This window comes from Phasianus colchicus, chromosome 9 (assembly GCF_987193195.1).
Source record: "Phasianus colchicus chromosome 9, bPhaCol1.hap1.1, whole genome shotgun sequence".
NCBI lineage: Eukaryota > Metazoa > Chordata > Aves > Galliformes > Phasianidae > Phasianus > Phasianus colchicus.
Genome location: NC_143444.1, coordinates 6,454,600 through 6,476,506, shown reverse-complemented (window position 1 = coordinate 6,476,506; position 21,907 = coordinate 6,454,600). Strand labels below are relative to the sequence as shown.

Here is a 21,907-nt window from a genome sequence, read left to right as displayed (position 1 = left end):
AAGGCTGGAGTGATAACAGACATAGAAAAGAAAATTAGGTAAGGCGAGATGGCAATTTATGGATAAAATGGAAGATTTCCTGTTTAATGAGGAAAAGAGATGAATATGGATTGAGAGCTATGTGCACAGATTTGTTTAGTGTGTTATTAGTAAAGACAGCAGCAAGAAAAGATCCATTGTCCAAACACTGGCAGGGAAGGTGACATTTGCAGTTGCTTAAAAGACTTATGTGTTTTTCAGAGCACAAAACAGAAAGTATAATGAATTCAATCAAGATATTTTAAAAGGGGGGGATTCCAAAATAAATACACATGGTTTCACCCCTGCATGAAACATAGCTCCCGGCACCTGGGTAGAAGCCATGCAGGAAAAGGAGGCTTTGGTTTTATCTTTTATGTTCTGGGGAATATTCAGATGGCAAAATACAACAAGGTATGAGGCAAGAGAGGGGGTGGGAGCATTTCCCAGCTCTACAGCTCAGGTGCTCCACAGCTGGTGGGTGACTTTGCCCCAGGCTCCTGCATCTCCATGATGAGGCGTACTGGGGTGAGGACGTGATCTGGGGTTGCATGGCTGGGTCATCACCTTGCCACGCATCAGTGCCTGTACTCCCTGAGAATAAAGCTTTTTCTGTTGTTTTTAAACCCCTTCCTCTTTCCTGTTGCCTTTTCTCCCCCCGTCCCTGGCAGAACAATGAGGGTGGTGTGATTGCCCAGCTCCCCAGCACCGTCACCACCTTCAACCAGACGGGGCTGAAGCCAGGAGAGGAGTACACCGTCACCGTGGTGGCTCTGAAGGACCAAGCCAGGAGCCCCCCGGCCTCTGACAGCATCTCCACCCGTGAGTGAGCCCGGCACCGGGCAGTGCATCCCAAGAACCTCAGCACCCCATTGCAAAATCAGCTCCAAAAACAACATCTGCTGGGGCCAGAAAACTGCCCGAGTCAGGCACTGGGGCATCAGATACACGAAAGTGGTTTTCTTCAATCAGTATTCTGAATCTGAATGCTTAGCACAACCCAAATGCTACAGGTGCATTGCAGCAATAGGTTTTCACGCAACACTTTGTCCCTCTCCCTCCCAAATTGCTGTGAGCACAGAAAGCGTGGTGTGTTTAATGGGGTTGGGAGTCACGGCTCTGGTCAGCTTGCACAGTGTAGCTGCATGAATTCCTCTTCTCTGTTAATCTCACCCCAGGCACATTTGGGAGTCTAGACGTGCCCAAGAAACAACTCTAAAAGTGCACTGCCTATTCATCTCCTCCATATTAAAGCTCCTACCTGCTTTTGTGCAGCCAAACACCCTGTCCTCCCACCCATTCAGGCAAATCAGGCAGCGGGGCAGGGAGCCAGAAGCAGCTCTATGAAATTCAGCATGTGTGGAAGAACACAGTCCCCTCCTCGCCAAGAGGATATGGTGCTGGGCAGAGCATGGGGAGATGCTAATCTGGGGCTTTGGAGAGGAAGGGGTGGTGCAGGGATGGTCCCTCCATCACACAGCCCCTCTCTGGCTGCAGATCTGAGCTTCCTCAGTACAGTCCTGCTCCGCTTGACACGGCTTAACAGAGACATCTCCTGGTCAAGGCAAACCTTTCCCTTTTCCTAGGAAGATACAGGGAAAAAATAATAAAAAAAAGAGGTTGGCACATCAAACTAAGCGGTTGACTTTAGCAAGGGAGCACAGCAGGGCTGTGCTCTCCACCACCAACATGAGATGCATGGTTTGGATGAGCCTTGGCCAATCTGGACATTCCTTACCTTCAACCTAAAAACCCTGCTTCCCAGCCATCCTTCCTCCTTTGTTGCTGTTTTGTCCCCAGACTTCATCCCACTACTCCCAGTTCCCCCACATGTCTATTCTAAGCTCCTTCAACCCTTCCCACCCCTGCACATAGCCCCCAGGATTTCCCACCCCGAGGCACAGCATTCAGCACATCCTTATTACACCACGACATTTCCAATATATATAGTGTAAAGGACATATGCAGCACAGCTCAAACTACAAGACAGACTGATGTGTTTTTTTCACCACCTTTTGGTCACAGAAGAGATAAAACAGGCAGCCAGTGCATCAGCAGTGCCCTGGCACAGTACCCTCTGTCCATGCTGATGGTCCTGCTGGACTCAAAGCATCCCTCACTTGGGCTGAGCATGTGATTTCCCTTGACCAAGTGCTGGAGGATGCAGAGGAAGAACGAGCCCAATTCTCTGCAAAATAGAGCAAAAATGTCCTAAACAGCCTCTCAGGAGATGCTCGATATGAATGCTTTAGCTAAAACCCCTTTATCTAAGGGTGTTTGGTGGTGAACACCCTCCATAGCCCTGCTCCCAGCTAGTTATGAAGCCTCATCAGAGCAGTTGCATTTTCCCCTCCCCCCCCAGCGCTAACAGTCAGCAGCTCCAAGAGCTGATCCTGCAGCTTAGCTACAAAGCAGGAGCTGGCACTGATGCTGGAACATGTCTAGAGACTTTCTCCAGCTCTTGATGGTTGAATCAGTCCTTGGCCCTGTGTTATGTAACACATTGTCAACACCTTTCAAGAGCCATAATAGACAAAGTATCATTGCTGATAAATTTTGCCAACGATAGAAAGGCTTGTAAAAGAGTAAATTGAGTGGAAAGAAGGAGATCATCGATAAAAGCATTTTGAACGGCTTGAAGAGCCAGGCACAAAGGAAAACTGCATTTTTCTATGCATCACCAAGTATGAGCAGTTATCTAGGAGCAAAGAAAACGGACCGGAGAGAAATGTAGGAGGTTTTATTCTGGGAGATGACTCCTGAATAAGACAGAGAGGAATTGTCAACGCTCAGCTTGAGAAGGGCAGAAGTTGCATTCTATCTGTAACTGGCACGTATCTGAAATGCTCTGCTCAAGAGAGATGTCAGGAAAGCGGAGGGTCTGGAATAAGGCACTGGAACTCACCACGACCAAGCCCTGTGAGCTCGGTCTCTTTAGGTTGGAAGAGTTGAGCCTCGTGCCCACGCCACCTCTAACTCACGCCGCTCCGAAGGCCAAGTGGCAGCTCGATGTCCCCATACCTGCTGCCCTTCCCCATCCAACTCTCCCCCATTAACCACCCCTCCTTTCCCCCACCCTTTGCAGTCATCGACGGCCCGACGCAGATCCTGGTGCGGGACATCTCCGACACGGTGGCCTTTGTGGAGTGGACCCCGCCTCGCGCCCGGGTGGACGCCATCCTGCTGAAGTACGGGCTGGCGGACGGGGAGGGCGGGAAGACCACCTTCCGCCTGCAGCCCCCCCTCAGCCAGTACTCCCTGCAGGCCCTGCGGCCCGGCGCCCGCTACCACCTCGCTGTCAGCGCCCTCCGGGGTGCCAACGAGAGCCAGCCGGCCCTCACTCAATTCACCACAGGTAGCTGGAGGAGCCGGCGAGGGGGCTGAATGCTGCAGAGTGGTGTGGTGGGTGGGTGGGAAAGTGCTTCAAGAAAGATCGGGTCCGGCCATCAACTTGATCTACTGAGTGCCCTACGCTGACACGTGTTCCTTAGCACCGTGTTCTCACGTCTCTTGAGTATCTCCAGGGATGGAGACTCCCCCACTCACGTGGGAAGCTTGTTCTAATCCCTGCCTACCCTCCCTGTGAAGAAATTGTTCCTAATGCCCAGCCTAAACCTTCCCTGGTGCAACTCGAGGCCATTTCTTCCTGTCCTACCAATTGTCACCCAAGAAAAGAGATGAACGCCCACTTCACCGCAATCATCGTAGAATGGCAGAATTGCTTGGGTTGGAAGGGACCACAAAAATCATCTAGTTCTAGGGCTACCAACCATTAAATCAGTTACCCAGGGCTCCATCCAACCAATCTCTCGTCAGGTTGTTGTAGAGGGTGATAGGATCTCCTTTCATCCTCCTCTTCTCTAAGTTAAACAATTCCACCCCCAAAACAGCAATTTTCACCCTTAATGCCACCCACAGACCGGTGTGCATCAGGGAGGTCTGAATTCAAGACAGTGCTCCCATACTTGCTCAGCACTGAGAGCTGAGGCAGGCACAGTGCCTGAAAAATCAGCAATCAGGCAGCTGGAAGCAGCCCAGTTAAAAACATGGATATCTTATTTTATATCTTATATGAATAGTCTAACAGGTCAGTAAAATTTTAATTAATGTTAAGCCTGCAGATAGCTAACGGGTTTAATTTACCGTGCCATAAAGGAGTAGGTAGAGAGTGTATATCAGTGCTGTTTTATGGTATATAAATTACTTGTCATGTACATTACTGGTGGATACTAGGCTCCTTTTACAATAACCACAGCGTGTGAATTGTGTGTATATATCTATGCAGATATATATATATAAGAATGAGATGTTCATTGCAATTGATTTGCTGAGTTGGCCTTCTTTGCTCTATTTCTAAAAGACAACATAAAAATCCCTCCTAAGCCCAGACCCAGAGCAGGAATTAATGCCTACCTCCTGTGCAGCCAGATCCTGCCTGCTCAAACCCACTCCTCGCAGGCAGCTATGGTACAGATCCGAGCAGGTCTGGCATGCAGCCTCTGCAGCACTAATAAAACATTTGATTAGTCTGGACAGTGTCTGAGCATGAATGAATCTGTAGAGATGCTCGAGGTCTTCTAGGAGAAGTTCAGGCCAGTGCTTGATGGCTTTAGAGCATTGGTCTTGATGAATCCATGAGTGGCACCTCCAGGTCTGTGCTGAGCAGGGGGCAAGAGCAGATATACCAGCCACGGGGATGTGCCACCTGTGTGCTCTCCCCAATTCTCAGCCATGCCACAGCTCCCAGAGCCCATTGGCAAGAACACAGAGCCATAGAATCATTAAGGCTGGAAAGGACCTCTGAGATCTAGTTCAACCGTAGAGAGACGATGCCTTTCTTCCTTGTGTTGCACAGAGATCGATGCACCCAAGAACCTACGGGTGGGCTCACGGACCCCTGCCAGCCTCGAGCTCACCTGGGACAACAGCGAGGCAGAGGCACACAGCTATAGGGTGGTCTACAGCACCCTGGCTGGAGAGCACTACCACGAGGTTCTGGTGCCACGGGACACTGGCCCCACCACCCGGGCCACTCTTGCAGGTATGCCTGCACTACCTTCATCCTCATCCTCATCATCTTCATCTTTACCATCACTCATCCCCATTCTCCTTGCAAGTCCAAATCAGCTTGTCCTGGTGCTCCTTCTGTGAGTCTGGGTGATACTCTGCTAGGAGCCAAGTGATGTCCTTTGGTGGGGCTGCCCCAAGGGTCCAAAGAAGAGCTAGCAAGGGCTGGAGTGAGAACTGGGGAGAGGAAGACACTTTAGGTTGGTCTAGAGAAAAACACTACTTTTCTTTTTACTTTTTTCCCCCCTGTTGGGATACTGATGCTCCATTGGCTGGCCTACCCAAGTTCTTTCTCTTTTTCCTCATCAGCACTAAGTAAACCCAAAACCAGGTATGACAATTCCAAGCAAGTCCCCTCCAGCATTTTGTGGTCCAGGCTGGCACATGGGTGCCACCATGCTCTACAAGCACCACGACATCCCATTGCCAGCCTCAACAGGAATGTCCCCAAACACACTTTGTATTTCCACCATGGAGACCCATCCAAGACTTATTTTCCCTTTTCAGCTGCAGCTGGTTTCCTGCCAGATCTGCAGCTCAGGTGGCATTCTGGGGGCAAAAAACCCCAACACTTATATACCAAAAATATATAATTTGTTGAGCTTGAGACTTATCTAGATTTTCAGTATGGCACAGCACCAGGTTCTCCTGTGTTGTGTCAGGCTCAGACAACTCTGCCATATGGACCTATAGGAACAAACATGTTCAGTGGAAAAGTCTAATGCAAAGTTATAGGCACAGCAGCACTGAGTCATGAGAAAGGCTGGAGGGCAGGAAAACATTTAGAGCAGTTAGCTTGAAAAATGTGGTGTGTAAGAAAGAAGGTAGTAGGGATAGTTTCTGCTGCACTCATGAGTGGAGAAATGGGACGGAGATGGATGAGGACAGCAGGAGACAGGGGTTCTGGTGCTGGCCTCCTGTCCTCTAGGACATTTGCTGCCTTTTGGGATGATATGGAGGGGACAGATGAGAGGACAGCCTTTGCTGATGGCAAGCAGCTGCAAACAACCTCTCTATCTTTGTCACAAACACTGTAGCCTTCTCCTCCAGGGCTTCATCACCCATGGTGCAGAGTGTTGGGGCAAATTTCCAGCTATTGAGGACTTGGTGGGGTCCATGGCATAAAAGCCTTCATCTGTCCCTGAGAAAAGTGTTGAGGAAAGGTGCTGAGCAGAGCCTATTGAATATTTAAGCTTAAAAATACAGCAAATCTTGCCCTGCCCCAGAGTTCTCTTTTCAAAGATGAGAATTCGCAGAGCTGTCAGAAATATTGGTGATTTTTCCCTATCCAAGAGATGGGAGAGAAGAGGTTGGGCTGCAGGGCTTACAGCTTTCTCTGACCCAATGGGAAAGATCAACAGAGCATGAGGAGGAGAGAAATGAAGCTGTCAAAGGCCAAGCAGGAATGACAGACCCAGGAGATGTTCCATGGAGATAGAGCAGCCACCAGCAATAGGCACAGCCAAAATGAGCTCGATTAGCTCATTTCCCATTCCCCAGGTGAGAGGAACCACAGGACACATCCTCCTCAAGGAACATGCTTGAGTTGGCTCCCAGCTAGGCTGTATGTTTACTAATTAATGTCCATTTCATTTACTCTGCATAATTTACTTCTTTTCGAGACACCAACCCTGTGACAATATTTGAAGCTGAATCATTTTGGAAACAAACACAGCTACTTTATCATTCCCATCTCATTTTGTTCCCTCTCGCTCACACGCAATTTCTGTCTTGATGCCAGCAATTACAGCAGACCTCAGTAACAGCTTTTAAAAACTGGTTATTTCTGAGCTAGACTAATCCCATTTCTTTGTCCAAAGGCATTTGGGGGCTTTTTCAAAAGGCTTTCTACAGCACCGGGAGGAGTGGCTGAGCTGTGGGAGGGTTGGTAATTCTAGAGGCACTCAGGAGTGTCCCTTTACCTCCAGCCGTGGTGGGGGTCACTCTCCAAGACCACCAAGTTGGATGCTGCTCTCATGCACCTCTCTGTCCTTTACTCAATCTTGCAGATCTGGTGCCAGGGACAGAATATGGCATTGGGATTTCAGCCGTGATGGACAGCCAGCAGAGCGTGCCAGCGACCATGAATGCCAGGACCGGTGAGTCTAGCCCCATTGCTTTTGGCCTCCAAACACAGCCAGATCTTATGGCCCTCCAGCTCCTACAACCTCCATGGGACAAACCATGCATGGGAACAAATATCTGTAATATTCAACCCACAGAGCTTGATAGCCCCCGGGACCTCATGGTGACAGCTTCCACGGAGACATCCATCTCACTGTCCTGGACCAAAGCCATGGGTCCCATTGACCACTACCGTGTCACCTTCACCCCTGCCTCGGGGATGGCCTCTGAGGTGACGGTGTCCCGTGACGAGTCGCAGCTCACTCTCTCTGAGCTGGAGCCAGGGACAGAGTATACCATCTCCATCATCGCTGAGAGGGGACGTCAGCAGAGCCTGGAGGCCACCGTGGACGCTTTCACAGGTAAAGAGAACCAAGTGGAGATGGGACCAAGCACAGGGCACTACCCCATTACCAATTCCCCAGCACCAAAACTCGTGAGACGGGGATGGAGATGAGAGCTTGAGGGCAATCCATCCACATCAGAGCAGGTCCATGGACCTGAGAAAGGTGATGGCCCTACCGGTGCAGGGGTCCTGCCCCTCTGGATAGTGGCACTGAACATGTTTGCTTGGATGACTTCCATAAGGATGAGGTAGGGAAGCCTCTGTAGGAAAACACGTGGTCCCCTTTGCTCTGAGTTGGCAGAAAGGAGAATCCAGGCCTTGAGGGGCCTCAGAAGAACCTCTGGGATGAAAAAAAATCATGGTTGAGAAGCACAGACAGCTCATCCAAATTGTATCAGATTGTCCCCTCCACCCATCGTATGGGGCTGGGATTGAACATGCTTGTAGTCAGAACTGAGGAAAACACCATTTCCCCTTTCCTGTTCTGCCTCTTGATCCCAGCAGAGATTCAGACCACTGGAGCACCCGCATGTGGGGCTTTGCAACCTCCCTTAAATCCCCTATGGGCACCAATGCACAATGCTGGGTACGAGCAAGAGGTTGGGAGCTGCAGACTGCGGGGGGCTGCATCTCCCCTCTATGGCTTTCAGGGGTCCGGCCCATCACGCAGCTGCACTTCTCCCAGCTGACATCCTCAAGTGTGAACATCACGTGGAGTGATCCATCCCCCCCTGCAGACCACCTGGTCCTCACCTACAGCCCCCGGGACGAGGAGGCAGCACAGCAGCTGGCACTTGATGGCACCCGCAGGCATGCCAGCCTGACGGGTCTGCGGCCATCCACCGAGTACCTGGTGTCCCTAGTGGCTGTCCATGGTGCAGTCAGCTCTGAGCCCGTCACAGGTTCCATCACGACAGGTACAGGATGTGAGACCCTACCAAGAAGGTGGGTGGAGGGAAGGAGTGTGGACCTGCCTCCCACAGCTGTGCTTTCTGCTCCATCTCACCAGGGATGGATGCACCAAAGGACCTCAGAGTGGGTAACATCACCCAGGACTCCATGGTCATCTATTGGAGCCCTCCTGTTGCTCCCTTTGATCACTACAGAATATCCTACCGTGCTGCTGAAGGTAAGGGGTCAGACATTGTGCAGGGTGCTATGCTGTACCCCAGGGTATGTGTGGAGCTGGTCCTAAGTTAAGTGAAGGACTTCAACATTTTCCCAGCAGCTTCAGCCCATTTTGCTCTTACTTTTCTCTTTTGGAAAATGTGATGCAAGAGCAGCTACTGGGGTTGGGGAACAGGGGCAGAGGTCAATCCCACATCACTGCATGACCCAAACCACAACCAGCACAGCAAGCCCTGCTCTCCTCCTACACCCTCCTCTCCAAGCCTTGAGCCCAGTTTTTGCCTATCATGCTGGAAAGGCCAAGTCAGTAGAACGATGGGCACATGAGCGTCAACACGTGGGCATAGAGCACATTTGTTCCCAGCATCAGCCCTCTGGCATTGCCTTCCCTTCCTGGGCAAACTCTGCACCTAGGGTCAGGGCCAGACGTGTCACTAAAGCTCTTGGCTCTGTCCTTGCAGGGAGGACAGACAGCACGGCCATTGGCAGCGATGCCACCGAGTACAGCATCCGCCTTCTGCAGCCTGCCACCAAGTACGAGATTGGAGTGAAGAGTGTGCGGGGCCGGGAGGAGAGTGAGGTGGCCTCCATCACCACATACACAGGTGGGAAAGGGCTCCCAGTGGCAGGCAGTGATCAACAGGGCCATGTCCTGTCTTGGGGAAGGGCTGGCAGTCCATACTATTTCTGGCAATCAGACAGCCAAGAGCAAGCTGAACCTAATGGCATCCTGAGGTGAGCTTGAGACGATGAGTGAGACTCACAAGGATCCACTGGGGACTTTCAAAGTATGTCTAAGCAAAGCTTTTCCTGTATATGCACGGCTTGTCATGGAGGGAGTGACAAATCTGTGTACCAGTCACAGGGAGGGCAGAGATGTGATGCTGGGCAACCATAACAACCTTTCCTAAAGGAAGTACAGGCTTCCAAAAATAATCCCTAGGGAAATATGTGTCAAAGCCCTGAAACAAACAGCATCTGTTGCAAGAATAAAACCCTCTGCTATCCCCAGACTTCTCAATACCTAAAAAACCTTAGTTCCCCAGACTGTGTATCAGGCAAACAGTGGAAGGCAAACCCAGACAGTGGAGCAGTACAAGCTACAACATGCTGCTCTCCAACTAGGGCAGCAATATCTCCTCTGTAGGTAAATACATGCCTGGAAAGAGAGGCAGGGCCACAGGAAGCTCTTCCAGCTCCTAGTCCAGAGTCCCTTAATGCACCTGACCCTCCAAATCTGTCCCCTGTGCAGCCATGGATGCCCCGCTGGGTGTCACCGCCACCAACATCACCCCCACAGAGGCACTGCTGCAGTGGAACCCGCCGCTGATGGATGTGGAGAGCTATGTCCTCGTCCTCACCCGCCACGCAGGTGTGCTGAAACCCCGCACCCCTCTGCTGCAAGATTTGCTAGGGCTCCATCTCAGCTCGCCTCCACCTCTCCCCCACCCCAAAACTGGGATCTTGGTTGTTTTCTTTCATGGAGGGAGCAGTAAAGGAGCCTGTGCCTTGGGAGGGCAGTAGCTGGTGGGTGGTGGAGATGTACCCCATCCTCAGGCACTGGCTCATCCCATGGGCCCCACGGCATGTACCACTACCCAGCCTCATAGCATCTACCCTAACTCATCTTTTGGCTTACAGTTGCAGGAGAAACAATTCTGGTGGATGGAATCAACCAGGAATACCAGCTGACCAGCCTTCAGCCCAGCACCACCTACGCGGTTGCCATGTATGCCACCAATGGGCCCCTCACCAGCCAGACCATCAGCACCAACTTCACAACCCGTACGTACAGTCCCACTCCTACACACCCCTAACCAGCCATCCACCCCAGGAAAAGATAGAAAGGCTGATGCTAAGCTCTTGTTCCAAACATGTCAATGTAGATGTGGCCACGTGCTAAAAGGACACCCAAATACCAGTGCTAGGCACAACATGAGGACAGGATTACCACTACTGCATGCATTAACCATCATTTTCAATCTTCCAACAATCAATGACATCTTTCTTTGATTCCCCTTGGATTCAATTTCCTGAGAAGGTCCTTGACCAGGTCTTCTTTCCCAGAGCCATAGTCTGGCTCTGGAAGGGGCCACCAAAGTGAATTGTGGAGTCTCCTTCTCTGGAGATACTCAAACCTTCCTGGACACTTTCCTGGGTTACCTACTGTAGGGAACCTGCTTTAGCACGGGGTTGGACTAGATGACCTCCAGTGGTCCCTTTAAACCCCATGATTCTGTGATTCCAAGAAGTGTGATAGACTCCATACCACATGCGTTCCAGAGAGCATGCATTGAAGGGCACTTAGAGGGCTTGCATAGCTCTTTTCAAGGCTGGGGACAGGTAATCAGAGCTGGAAACTGGGAATGAGGATGGACTTTGGGCTGCAGCCCAGGGTTGTGGGATTGGATACTAGTCCAGCTAGTCAGGGAGCAGCTTAGAGAAGGTGGGGTGGTTGTGTGTGAGGACATGCCCTTCCCTTGTGCCTATCCAACCTGCAGTTTTGGATCCTCCAACAAACCTGACTGCAAGCGAGGTCACCCGACGGAGTGCACTGCTCTCCTGGGTGCCTCCTGTGGGAGACATCGAGAACTACGTCCTGACCTACAGATCAACTGATGGAAGTCGCAAGGTGAGTCCTCATGGGAAAAGAGGCTCATTGAGCTCAACCATGGAGGAATGAGCAGAAGAAACCCATAAAACCAATAGAATTATACTCATTAGGCCAGGGAAACCAGAAGGGCGTATTACACTCTCCGGTAAACTTACCTTAGATAAACAATTGGGAAAAGCAGAAAAGGATTGCCTAGGGAAAATCTGCAAGTTTGGGTAAAGAGAGTATGCCTGGGGAAGTCTGAAGGAACAGACAAAATTCACAACTCATGAACCACAAGCAAGTTGAGGCAGAAGAAAAATTTCCAGCAAGTGGAAATGTTAGAAAGGTGATTTGCCCTCCCTGCAAAGAGGAAGGTAGGTACAGACAGCTAATAAATCCCTCAGTACAATATATTTGATTATTTAACGAGTGTGTCCATATCTGTCTGTCTGGAGGAAATGCTGCAAACACTATCAGAAGTATGTCACTGCAAATCATCTCATTTCCTGGTGCAGGTAGCTTGCAGCAGCCAGAGGATAACAGCTTTGCAGAGGTGTTCAACGTAATGCTCTGTGGCATTGGCTGATGACCAGAAAAATTAACATGACAGGGATTGATGGAGCCAAAGCTGGCTGATAACCAGGCTTGGCCAGCCCTGCTCCTTTTGCAATGCTCAGGAAATCTGTCATGCCCCACTCTGAAGGTGTGCAGATCCTAGCAGTGTCAGTAAATAGAGCACACAGATAGCCCAGAGCTGTAAGCAGCCATGCAGCACCCTCAGCCAAGGGCTGCAGTAGTGTGTGGCTCCCCTTCCTTCCTTGCTTGCTCTTTAGGCTCCCCATCGTTTTTCTCATCTCTTGCTCTTGATGTTCTACCAATGTACAGGAGCTGATTGTGGATGCTGAGGACACGTGGATCCGCCTGGAGGGTCTTTCTGAGACCACCGAGTACACAGTGCGCCTGCAGGCTGCCCAAAACGCCGTGCGGAGCGGCTTCATCTCCACCACCTTCACCACGGGTGAGGACCCATGCCTGATAGGCCCAGGCAAAGATGATGGAAAAAGAAAAGGCTTTTTTTTTTAAATTTTTTTCGAGGTACTCTAGTTTTTCTCATCTCTTATGTGGATGCATTATGTCAGTGCAATTCCAGCAGGTGATGAAAAAACATGTGCAATCTTCAAGGTTGCTCAGGAGTCAGGGACAAAGCATCTCATAGCTAGCTTCTTAGAGAGGAGAATGCAGGGAAAACCCACTCACACCAGGCAATGAGAGCATCACTTCAATTAAACAAGAATGTGGCTCCTTGACTGCATTAAACACCATTGCCAGCTGATGCAGCATCTCAACAGAAGTTTAACTCGCTTCAAGGTAGGCATTAGCAGGAAACATTTCTCCCAACCTACCCCACCTAAAGGAGAAAGAAAAAGAAGAAAAAAAAAAAAAGTCTTAATTTAAAATGTTTTGCTTCTTTATGCTCTCAGTACATATCCCAGGGTTCTTCCGTTCCCTCTGACATATTAATAGCTCCATCTCTTTGTTTCATGTTTGCATAAGGTTCTCGGGGAGTTGTATACAGATGGGACAAAAGGAAGAAACAGATACGGTATTTATAATTTATAGTGGTTTGAAATGTCTTTCAAGGTCTGCTTGGTTCTTTAAGATATGAATATGAATTAAGAAACAACTAATCTGCACAGAGCCCAGGGGAGCCCAGAGTGGATGCCTTTGAAGTAATTTACATTGTTGAATGCTATAAAATGTAAACACTGTCTCACCAGAACTTGTGCTATGCTCTGCAGGGAGAGGAAGAAGTAGGGGATCTTCAGTATTTATAAAAAGTGACAACTTGACAATTTTGGGTCTTCAGGTCAACGGGAAAACTCTCTGTCCTGCCACTCCTATGGGGCTGTGCAGTAGGGATAGATGAACATGGCACATCCTTCACACTCTCTCAAGGTCTTCGTTCAAACCACTCTTGAAAGCCAACGTGCACCTTGCCTGCTTTGGACTCAGTCATTTGAGCAATGGGGGGAAAAAATGCAATTCTCCCTTCCACTGAATGAGAAAGAAAATGAGGCCCTTCCTGCTGAGGTCTCATAGTTGGGGCTCTCTCCAACTCCAGCCTCCAAATGAGGTGTCTTCATTGTAGGACACATGGAGCACGGGCACAGGCCTCACCCTGCCCATCTCCAACATCTCATCTGACCCAATTCCTGCTCCATTTGCTCAACCATCAGCCCACCGCAAGTCTGACATCATTTACAAGGACACGGATCAGAAGAACTCCCCTGGAAACAGTAAAGTCATAAAATCTACTTAGAGTTGGCAATCCTAAGAGGAGAACATTTTCACAGCTGTCCAAATATGCCAGTGACAGCTTAAACCCCAGGGTTTCAGAAACGGAAGACGACCAAAGGTGTGACATTCCTCATCACTCACCACAATGTTACCACGCATCTTTCCAATGTAGGATGTGTGGAAATCCATTAATGTGTGCACAGATTTACTCCACTGCATTCTATGATGCTGTCAACGGATGCACAGTCACCTCTGCCTTGCAGAACTCAGGACACACAAACAAAGCCAAACCCTTGCTGGACTGTAACCATCGGGGCCCGAGGCACGTGGAAAAGTTGTTTGCCTGCCCAAATTTTGATCCTTTTTTTTTTTCTTTTCTTTTGTAGGTGGCCGTGTCTTCACCAACCCTCAGGACTGTGCCCAGCACTTGATGAACGGAGACACGCTGAGCGGTGTCTACACCATCTCCATCAACGGGGACCTCAGCCAGCGGGTGCAGGTGTTCTGTGACATGAGCACGGACGGCGGGGGCTGGATTGTGAGTTGCTGTGGCACCCCCTGACCCCAACAAAGCTCCTGGAGCAGCCCCATAGCATTGATGCCCTCCCCAAGGGGACAGCAATCCCCTGAGTCACGCAACCCAATGGCAGTCTCCCTGCACGTTGCCCCCATCGCTGAAGAACCCCATCCCATCCTGCCAGCAAAACCAAGCTCCACGCCAGCTTAATATTGCTCGCCTCATTTCCCACACCACAGGGAATGGCCCACACTCCAGTAATAATAGTTACACTTGGCGAAATGGCCTTTGATTTATTTGACATGTTTGCAGTGCTTTTGCAGAGAAAAAAATCTGCAAGTAAATTTGAAGCTGATTTATTGTTCTAGAAATGAAATTAATGTCTACTAGCTTTCATAGGGAATGATTCACACTGCCTGCAATAGGAGGGTGTCAGGCATCACCCAGATTGAATCCGCACTGGAGCATTTTAGAGGCAGATCCCTGTTTTGCTATTGAATTGCACCATCACCACTTGTCTTTACTTAGATGGACTGGCCACTGAGGGAAACAATGCTCTGGCACTTGGACGGTTTTTGTCTCAAATACTCACTTGCATGTATTATATAAAACCCCAATAGATGTATAGTCCAAGCAAGAAGAAAAAAATAAAAATAAAAAAGATTTTCCCTAAATGCTGAGTTCTAGAACAGCTACATTTTCAGCCAAAAATTTTCCCTCCATCTCACTCTGCTTCAAAGCATCCCGTTGGGTATCACGAAAGAGCCAAGCAAACACAGAATCATGTGCTAGAAAACCGGAGAAACCACACACTGGGTACAGCATAAAGTCTGAAGGCTGAATCTTTCCTCCTAGGTCTACTGTAACATTGCTTCCCACATCTTTTAACTTGTATTCAGCTGATCCATCTGTACCTGAACCAATGGCACGGCTGCAATTAACATTAACCAGATGGTCATTGCCATTTTCTTCACTGAAAGGCACTATGACAGGGCAGAATATCCTCCTGGCCGTGTGTCCTAAAGCCTGGCCAGGTCAACCCACTTCTCACAGAGTTTCCCTTGGTTTCCCCCACTGCAGGTCTTCCAAAGGCGGCAGAATGGGCTGACCGACTTCTTCCGAAAATGGGCAGATTACCGGGTCGGCTTTGGGAACTTGGAGGATGAGTTTTGGCTGGGTAAGACCTTCATCATTGGTCTTGAACTGAAGTGTCAAACCTGAGCTCCTCTCCTCTGCAATCTCTCCAGACTGTTTTCCTTCCCTTGTTCATTCTCTGCCCTTTGCATTCGAAATTCACACTTCTGGGTGATACAAAAGCATGCCGTGAAAGTCCCACGTTTGCTGCTCCAAGGCTGGGGTCCTTCATGGACCAGTGTCTTCTCTTGGATGACTAGAGGTATTGGTGAACAATAATACAGTTACCAGCACAACTTCTCAAGGACATCTCCTGGCCTTAGCCAGCAAGCCAGTTGCCCAAAGCAGGAAAGAGGTGAGGGTAGACTTATCAAAGCTCTGAAATAGAGCATTCTCTAAGTGTGAACCAATGCTAGCCCTGCAGTATATTCTGACTCATAAACAGCTTAATTGCAGAAGTCAGTGATGGGTGTGCAACCCAGAGCTCCACAGATGATCATTCCCAGCTTTGGCGATGCTCAGAACGTGAGTCTGGGACTCAAACTCACCTCTCAGAGCCATGGGGAGGTGAAGCTTGAGTGGAAACAGAAAGCTAAGACCTCATCAATGTCAGCAGAGATAAGGCTTAACCACAAGCTGCCTTCTACTGCCTCGTCTTGCTTTCATTTCCCAGAAACACTTTACTTGCCCAGAGCTTTCTGGTTGGCTGACGTAGCAGATCCAGGCACTCACTCAGTGTCTTGTTGCTTGTGTCCCCAGGCTTGGACAACATCCACAAGATCACATCGCAGGGACGCTACGAGCTGCGCATAGACATGAGGGATGGCCAGGAAGCAGCATATGCCTACTATGACAAATTCTCCATCGGCGACTCCCGGAGCCTCTACAAGCTGCGGATAGGAGACTACAATGGCACTTCTGGTACAGCTTCAGGGCTAGCTGGCATCTCGGGTGCAGTAGAGAAATGCTGGGACCGGTCAGTCTGAAGGTGTAAAGGAAATCCCAACATCAAAGCTGCACATAAGGACACACCTGTTGGCTCAACTGACACAGCAGCACTGAGCTTTGCCCACCGTGTAAGGAAGGAAGGAGAATATAGGGGTCTCTACCCCAAAAGGGGGTAGGGTTACAGCTACAGCCCCTCTAGCTGGGGTAGAAGTGTCCAGTAACTGCAAGCTTCCATGAACACTCTTGCGTGTTTCAATACTGCTTAGAGCATTCAATCCATAGTTTGGGAAAAAAAGCAGTCCTAGACTGCATAGTTTTCTGCCTTCCATTTCTGCAGCTGCATTTGTGCAGCACTCCTCTTTCCTCCAAAGTGAGTTTCTCTCCTCTTAGTAGGGAGGGGAGAGCAGGCTGGTGGGTTTGGTGGAATAAGACATAACATGTCTTCCAAAAGGGTCAGAAAGACACATTTCCCTCTTATCCAGAGGGTAAGCATTTTGGTTCAAGAGAAAAATGGTTTCCTCTAGCATGGGAAGGCCCTTTTGGTTAGCAGAAGGGAAGGAGGAAGGGAAATTCCTGAAGGTATGCAGCAGATGCAGACTCCAAGAAATCAGGGCTTTAGCTCACTTCTGAAACACTGAAATTCAGATTCAAACACAGACTGCTACTTTATCTTCCAAACCCTAAGATTTCCTACAGATCCAAAACCAACAGCAGAGGACCTCAGATGAACCCACCATGAGCAATCCCAGTTAATACTATTCCCACACCATCCCACCAGCCTTCAGCTCTTTGAGCTGTTGACTGACAGGCTACCACACACACCAGAATTTCCTCGTGAAAGACCAGATGGCTTGGACATCGAGGCACGCAAGCCAGAAGCAGGTTTGTTGGTCCATCCCCCTTAACAGCATCTCTTTCCACAGGGGACTCCCTCACCTACCACCAGGGCCGCCCCTTCTCCACCAAGGACAGAGACAACGACGTGGCCGTGACCAACTGTGCCATGTCCTACAAGGGGGCTTGGTGGTATAAGAACTGCCACCGGACCAACCTCAACGGCAAGTATGGAGAGTCCAGGCACAGTCAGGTAAGGGCAGAGCTGGGCTGAGACCCTTCAGCATTTCTTCAGGCTGGGGCTGGGGCTGCATATGATCATGGCACCAGGGTTGCTGACATTGGCTGCCTTGGTCATTTGCCATGGCATTCTTTTAGGTTACACTACAAAATATATCCATCAAATCTCACCAGGAGCCTTTGGGCAGTGGGAAAAAAAAAAAAAAAAAAGCAAGCCAGTGCAGCAGAAGAGTTTCTTGCTCTTCCTGTAGTTGGGTTTTCCCTCTGGTTTCTCTATGCAACCAAGCTCATTTCCTTCCTTTCGCGCTTTCATTTTGTGTGTGTGTGTGTGTGCATGCCTTTTTTTACCCCACATCCTAACCTTTTACCCTTTACTTCTTCCTCCTTCCAGGGAATTAACTGGTACCATTGGAAAGGCCACGAGTTCTCCATCCCCTTTGTGGAAATGAAGATGCGACCTTACAACCACCGTAACATCTCTGGGAGGAAGCGACGGTCCCTACAGCTCTGAGCCAGCAGAACTCCCTTCCCACCACCTGACCTTTTCTGTCATTTGTTTGTATTTTATAATATGAAAAGGGGAAAAAAAAAAAATACTCCTCCTCTGAGATAGCAACCTGCCCCTCACGAGTCCTGGAGGGAACCACAGCACAAGCAAAGGCTGTGGGGAAAGAAAGACCTCATTGCTTTGCATCTGTCCCAGAGAAATACCAAATTTCCAGTCTCCCTACCCCCATACTCTGGCCCTTAACATGAAAAGAAAGAGAAAGAGACAGACAGATTTTTTGATATTTTTGTTAAAAGACCTAGAAATCCCCAGCAAACCCTGTCCAATGCTTTTGTTACGGGGCTGGTGGCAGAAGCCTTCCCAGAAGGGGACCTTGGTGCCATCATTTCTACCCCAAGGCACAGCCAGGGACACCTGACCTCCTCCCCATCCCTGCCCTTTCTCAGCAGGGAGGCCCTGAGCCCCCATAGGCACCATCCTTCAACAAGCAAGCTGTCACACTTCAAGCCCATGGCAATGTGTTTGGGTTACACTGAGCTTGAGAGAAAAAGAGAAGATGATAGTCTGAGGAAAAAAAAAGACAAATCCCTTCCAGTCTTGAAGTCATCATTAGGGTCCATTTCTTCTTTATGCCACCATGATGTCATTCACAGAGGGTCACTGGTCCCAAACCAAAGAGCCACAGAGAAGGACCAGCAACCAAAAAAGCCATCACACAGCCAGAGCTCAGCCTGAAGCCAGCAGTTGTGTCATGCCATGTCCAGGGACTCGCGCGCAGCAGGGGATGATGACAGCACAGCCAAGGGAAGACAAGTGCATGTTGAGAAAGGCTTGTTGCCTTCCCTCTACACCATCCCTCCATGCTTCCATCATAAGAGGGACCCAAATCTCAGTGCCTTGGTATCACCATCTTTCTCATGGGAAATCAACTACTTCCCTCCTGAAAAGAAGGCTTGGCCCATTTAGATTTTGGAGCACTTGGAGACGCTTGAAAGAACAGACGCATTCACTCTTCCCATTCTTAACTTCTCTTATCTTAAGGAAAACAGACACCTCAGGTAGCCTTTGTTGTGCTCTGCTGCCATTGCTGCCACTGCTGCCACCTGCACAGAGCCCCAGTGGCCATCACCACGGACCCATCGCTCTGCAGAGGCTCTGCTCAATGCTGTGCTTTGTCACCCATGTGTCCCAGGACAATGCAGCCCATCACTGGATGCACAGCCGAGGCAGAATTACAAATGCTAAACACTGCTTTTTGATTTTACCACACTGAAGCTGCTTTGTCTCAGGAAACATCTTCCAGATGGCAACATAAAGGCATCTTTACAGTAGCTTATAATTCAGGCCAGTGTCTCTTTCATGGTCATGCTCCTTGATTTGCTGACGTTACTCATCACCCTGCGGAGCTGAAGGAGGGCATTAAGCAGGAATCCAGCCCCTCTGTCCATGCTGGGCACACAACCTCAGCTGGCCCCAAGGTCGGGATTAGACATGGGTTCCAACCCTAAGGTGGGCAGCTCACAGCCTGCTGTCACAAATCAGATTTTAATCCGTTCTCACCAAGTGAGTCCAGCAGCTGGGGCACAAGCCATGCAGGAGGCTGCACGTGTTGAGATCTCTGCAGCATCACTAATGGCAATATCTCAGTCCACCTGAGCAGCCTGCCCAATTCAAGATCCCAAAAAGCAGCAGGTAGGACTGATTAAAACTGAAGAGGCCTCCTGCTAGACCAGCACAGTAACATTTTCCCCATCGCTGAGAGTTTATGGGTAAGAAGTACCCTAAATAAAGTGCTGCAGTACAGCAGTTACCGCTAGGAACAGAGGTTAGTAGTGGATGGTGTTCATCTCCTGTTCAGGACTGAGCTGTTTGCTTTCCCACCCAGGTGTAACAAAGAGATGGCAGTGAAAAAAAACCAGTAACTCAGCATTGGCTATCAAGGGGAAGGCAAGAAACCTGTTTTCATAAGCACAAAACAAACAGAAAATCAAAACCTGCCTTGCTTTTCCAGGAGGCTCAAAAGAAGATCCTCAAAGAGGCTGGTTATTCTCACGGTAGATGTCCTGCTATGCGTCCCTCCCTCTCTGCTCACATCCACCATCCTATGGTCCTGCAGCTGGGACAGGCGGGTCCGGCCAACACAGCTCTGTCGTCAAGTCTGAAAGACACCCTTGGGGACAATATTCAATCTTCCAGTGAAACAAAACAAGTTCTTTCAGGAAAACAAAAGGGTTGTTACAAGCCAGAAAACCTGGCTTCTTCCCAGTTCTCCTTTCAACGTCACCTGCTCTGCTTCCTTCCACCACCTGATGGGTCAGGGCCCCTTTGCCTGGGCACTGCTGCTGTCACATCCCAAAGCCCACAGCACCAGCAGCATGTCAGTCCTCCACCCTGCAGAAGACTACATGCCCCAGCACCTCCACAGCCTTCCAAAGCCACCTCTTGTTTCTAAACACAAAACACCAGAAGGAAACACCAAGGGACCCTCTCACCTCTTTCCCAAAGCAGTTATCCCTCTGTTTCTGTTCCCACCCGATGTCCACCTTTCCACCGCACGCTGCTTTACTGCATGACCAAAGACAAGAAGGCCTGAAAGGAAGAGCTGCATTCAGTGAAGTGATGCTTAGGACAGCATTTATGGAGGAATAATGGAGTGGGGGCTTCCCCAGAGGTAGCTGGGTTTTGGCTGGAGGATGCTTCAAGAGCATCAGAGCCTTCACCTCTGCTCCTCCTCTTTGTGCTGCTTTACTATGGGCGTCACAGTACAAGCCTACATGTGCCCTCAGCTCCTTCCCAAAGCAATATTCACACCATGAGAGGCAGAGGTTCAGGCGGCTTGCAGAAGTGCAGCAGGAGCCCCAGCACCCACCCAGCATCTCACCTTCACACCAGCCAGGTTCCTTTTCCCAGACCCCAGCACATCACACCCTGGGGTGACCACACACCTCCAAGAGACACCCAGTAGCCTTCACCCTGTCAGATACTGCCAGCAAAGAGTTCTCACCCCAAAAAAACTTTAATCCATGCTTACACCCCCCTCCTCGACCAAAGGCTCTGCCCCAAGACCAAGCCCAGCCCCATTTCTACCAACCAACCACCTGTAGTTGGGCCATCAAACCCAACCAAGCCCATGTGGATGGGTGGCATGTTCCTGCCCAGCCCAGAGCCATGCAGGTGTCACAGGTTTGCCAGAGGGATGGTGACATGGGGATTGAACCAAGCAAAAAGCAGCGCCTCACGTGCAGGTGTTACACTGCAATTGTGTTTATTCCTTCAGAAACTACAAACTAAACAACACAGAAAGGCAACAAAAGAACAGAGGCAATGAAACCCTTTGGAGAGATTTTTGATGAACCAAACGCAGACCAGTGCAACCAAAAGAGGGGAAGATGAAAACGGATAAATGCATAAAGAGAGAAAATAAATAATATAAATAAATAATATATTAAACAACCCTCCCCCACCCCATAATGAAAACGTAGCTGGGAGAATGGGATCGACGCTTGTTAACCATTGTTAACTAGTATTTTTAGTCTTGACCGCTCTTAGGCTATGTATAGTTCCTTTTTTTAATGCATTTTCTATACATTAATAAAAGATACCAAACGAGTGAGCTGTGTGCCTGTCTGGGAAGAAAAACAAAAGGGGAGGAATGAGAGGTGAAGGGAAGTTTTAGGTTGGATATTAGGAAAAAACTCGTCCAAAGAAGTGGTGATGCAGTGGCACAGGCTGCCCTGGGAGTGGTGGGGTCACCATCCCTGGAGATATTCTGAACCACAGAGATGTGGCACTGAGGGATGTGGGCACGGTGGGGTGGGTTGGGGTTGGACTTGGGGATCTGAAGGTCTTCTCCAACCTGAATGGTTCTACAATTCTGTGATTCGAGGGCTGAAGCCCCATTGCAAGGTATCCTCCCTCCACCGGCACCTTCCTGGCAGAACGTTTTCATGGTAAAACAAAACACAGCATGGGGTTTAGCAAAACCTCCAGGACAAGTGAGAATCTCAGAGAGTATGGGAAGCCTCCCTTCATTCCGCACACAGGCTTTATTTAGATCTCACATCTTAAATTTTCATGTTCACCGTGCAGCCAGCCAGAATGAGAAAGCCCCGAAGAAGCCCTTCTGCCAGACTGCTAAATTTAATTCCA

The 21,907-nt window shown here is 49.5% G+C and overlaps 1 protein-coding gene across 2 annotated transcripts in view; it reads left to right on the top strand.

Moving 5' to 3' along the window:
• Positions 1-21,169, top strand: part of TNR (tenascin R) — a 51,072-nt gene extending 29,903 nt beyond the window's left edge. For both annotated transcript variants that reach the window (XM_090145963.1, XM_090145962.1), the window contains 17 exons: positions 690-840; positions 3,104-3,373; positions 4,874-5,059; positions 7,095-7,184; positions 7,308-7,571; positions 8,206-8,472; positions 8,565-8,684; positions 9,145-9,288; positions 9,936-10,055; positions 10,325-10,468; positions 11,185-11,315; positions 12,165-12,297; positions 13,964-14,115; positions 15,175-15,271; positions 15,988-16,149; positions 17,100-17,263; positions 17,642-21,169. In XM_090145963.1, coding sequence (XP_090002089.1) covers positions 690-840; positions 3,104-3,373; positions 4,874-5,059; positions 7,095-7,184; positions 7,308-7,571; positions 8,206-8,472; positions 8,565-8,684; positions 9,145-9,288; positions 9,936-10,055; positions 10,325-10,468; positions 11,185-11,315; positions 12,165-12,297; positions 13,964-14,115; positions 15,175-15,271; positions 15,988-16,149; positions 17,100-17,263; positions 17,642-17,761 — 2,715 coding nt within the window. In that variant the 3' untranslated portion in view covers positions 17,762-21,169. The remainder of the gene's footprint in view (positions 1-689; positions 841-3,103; positions 3,374-4,873; positions 5,060-7,094; positions 7,185-7,307; positions 7,572-8,205; positions 8,473-8,564; positions 8,685-9,144; positions 9,289-9,935; positions 10,056-10,324; positions 10,469-11,184; positions 11,316-12,164; positions 12,298-13,963; positions 14,116-15,174; positions 15,272-15,987; positions 16,150-17,099; positions 17,264-17,641) is intronic.
• The last annotated feature ends 738 nt before the right edge of the window (positions 21,170-21,907 follow it).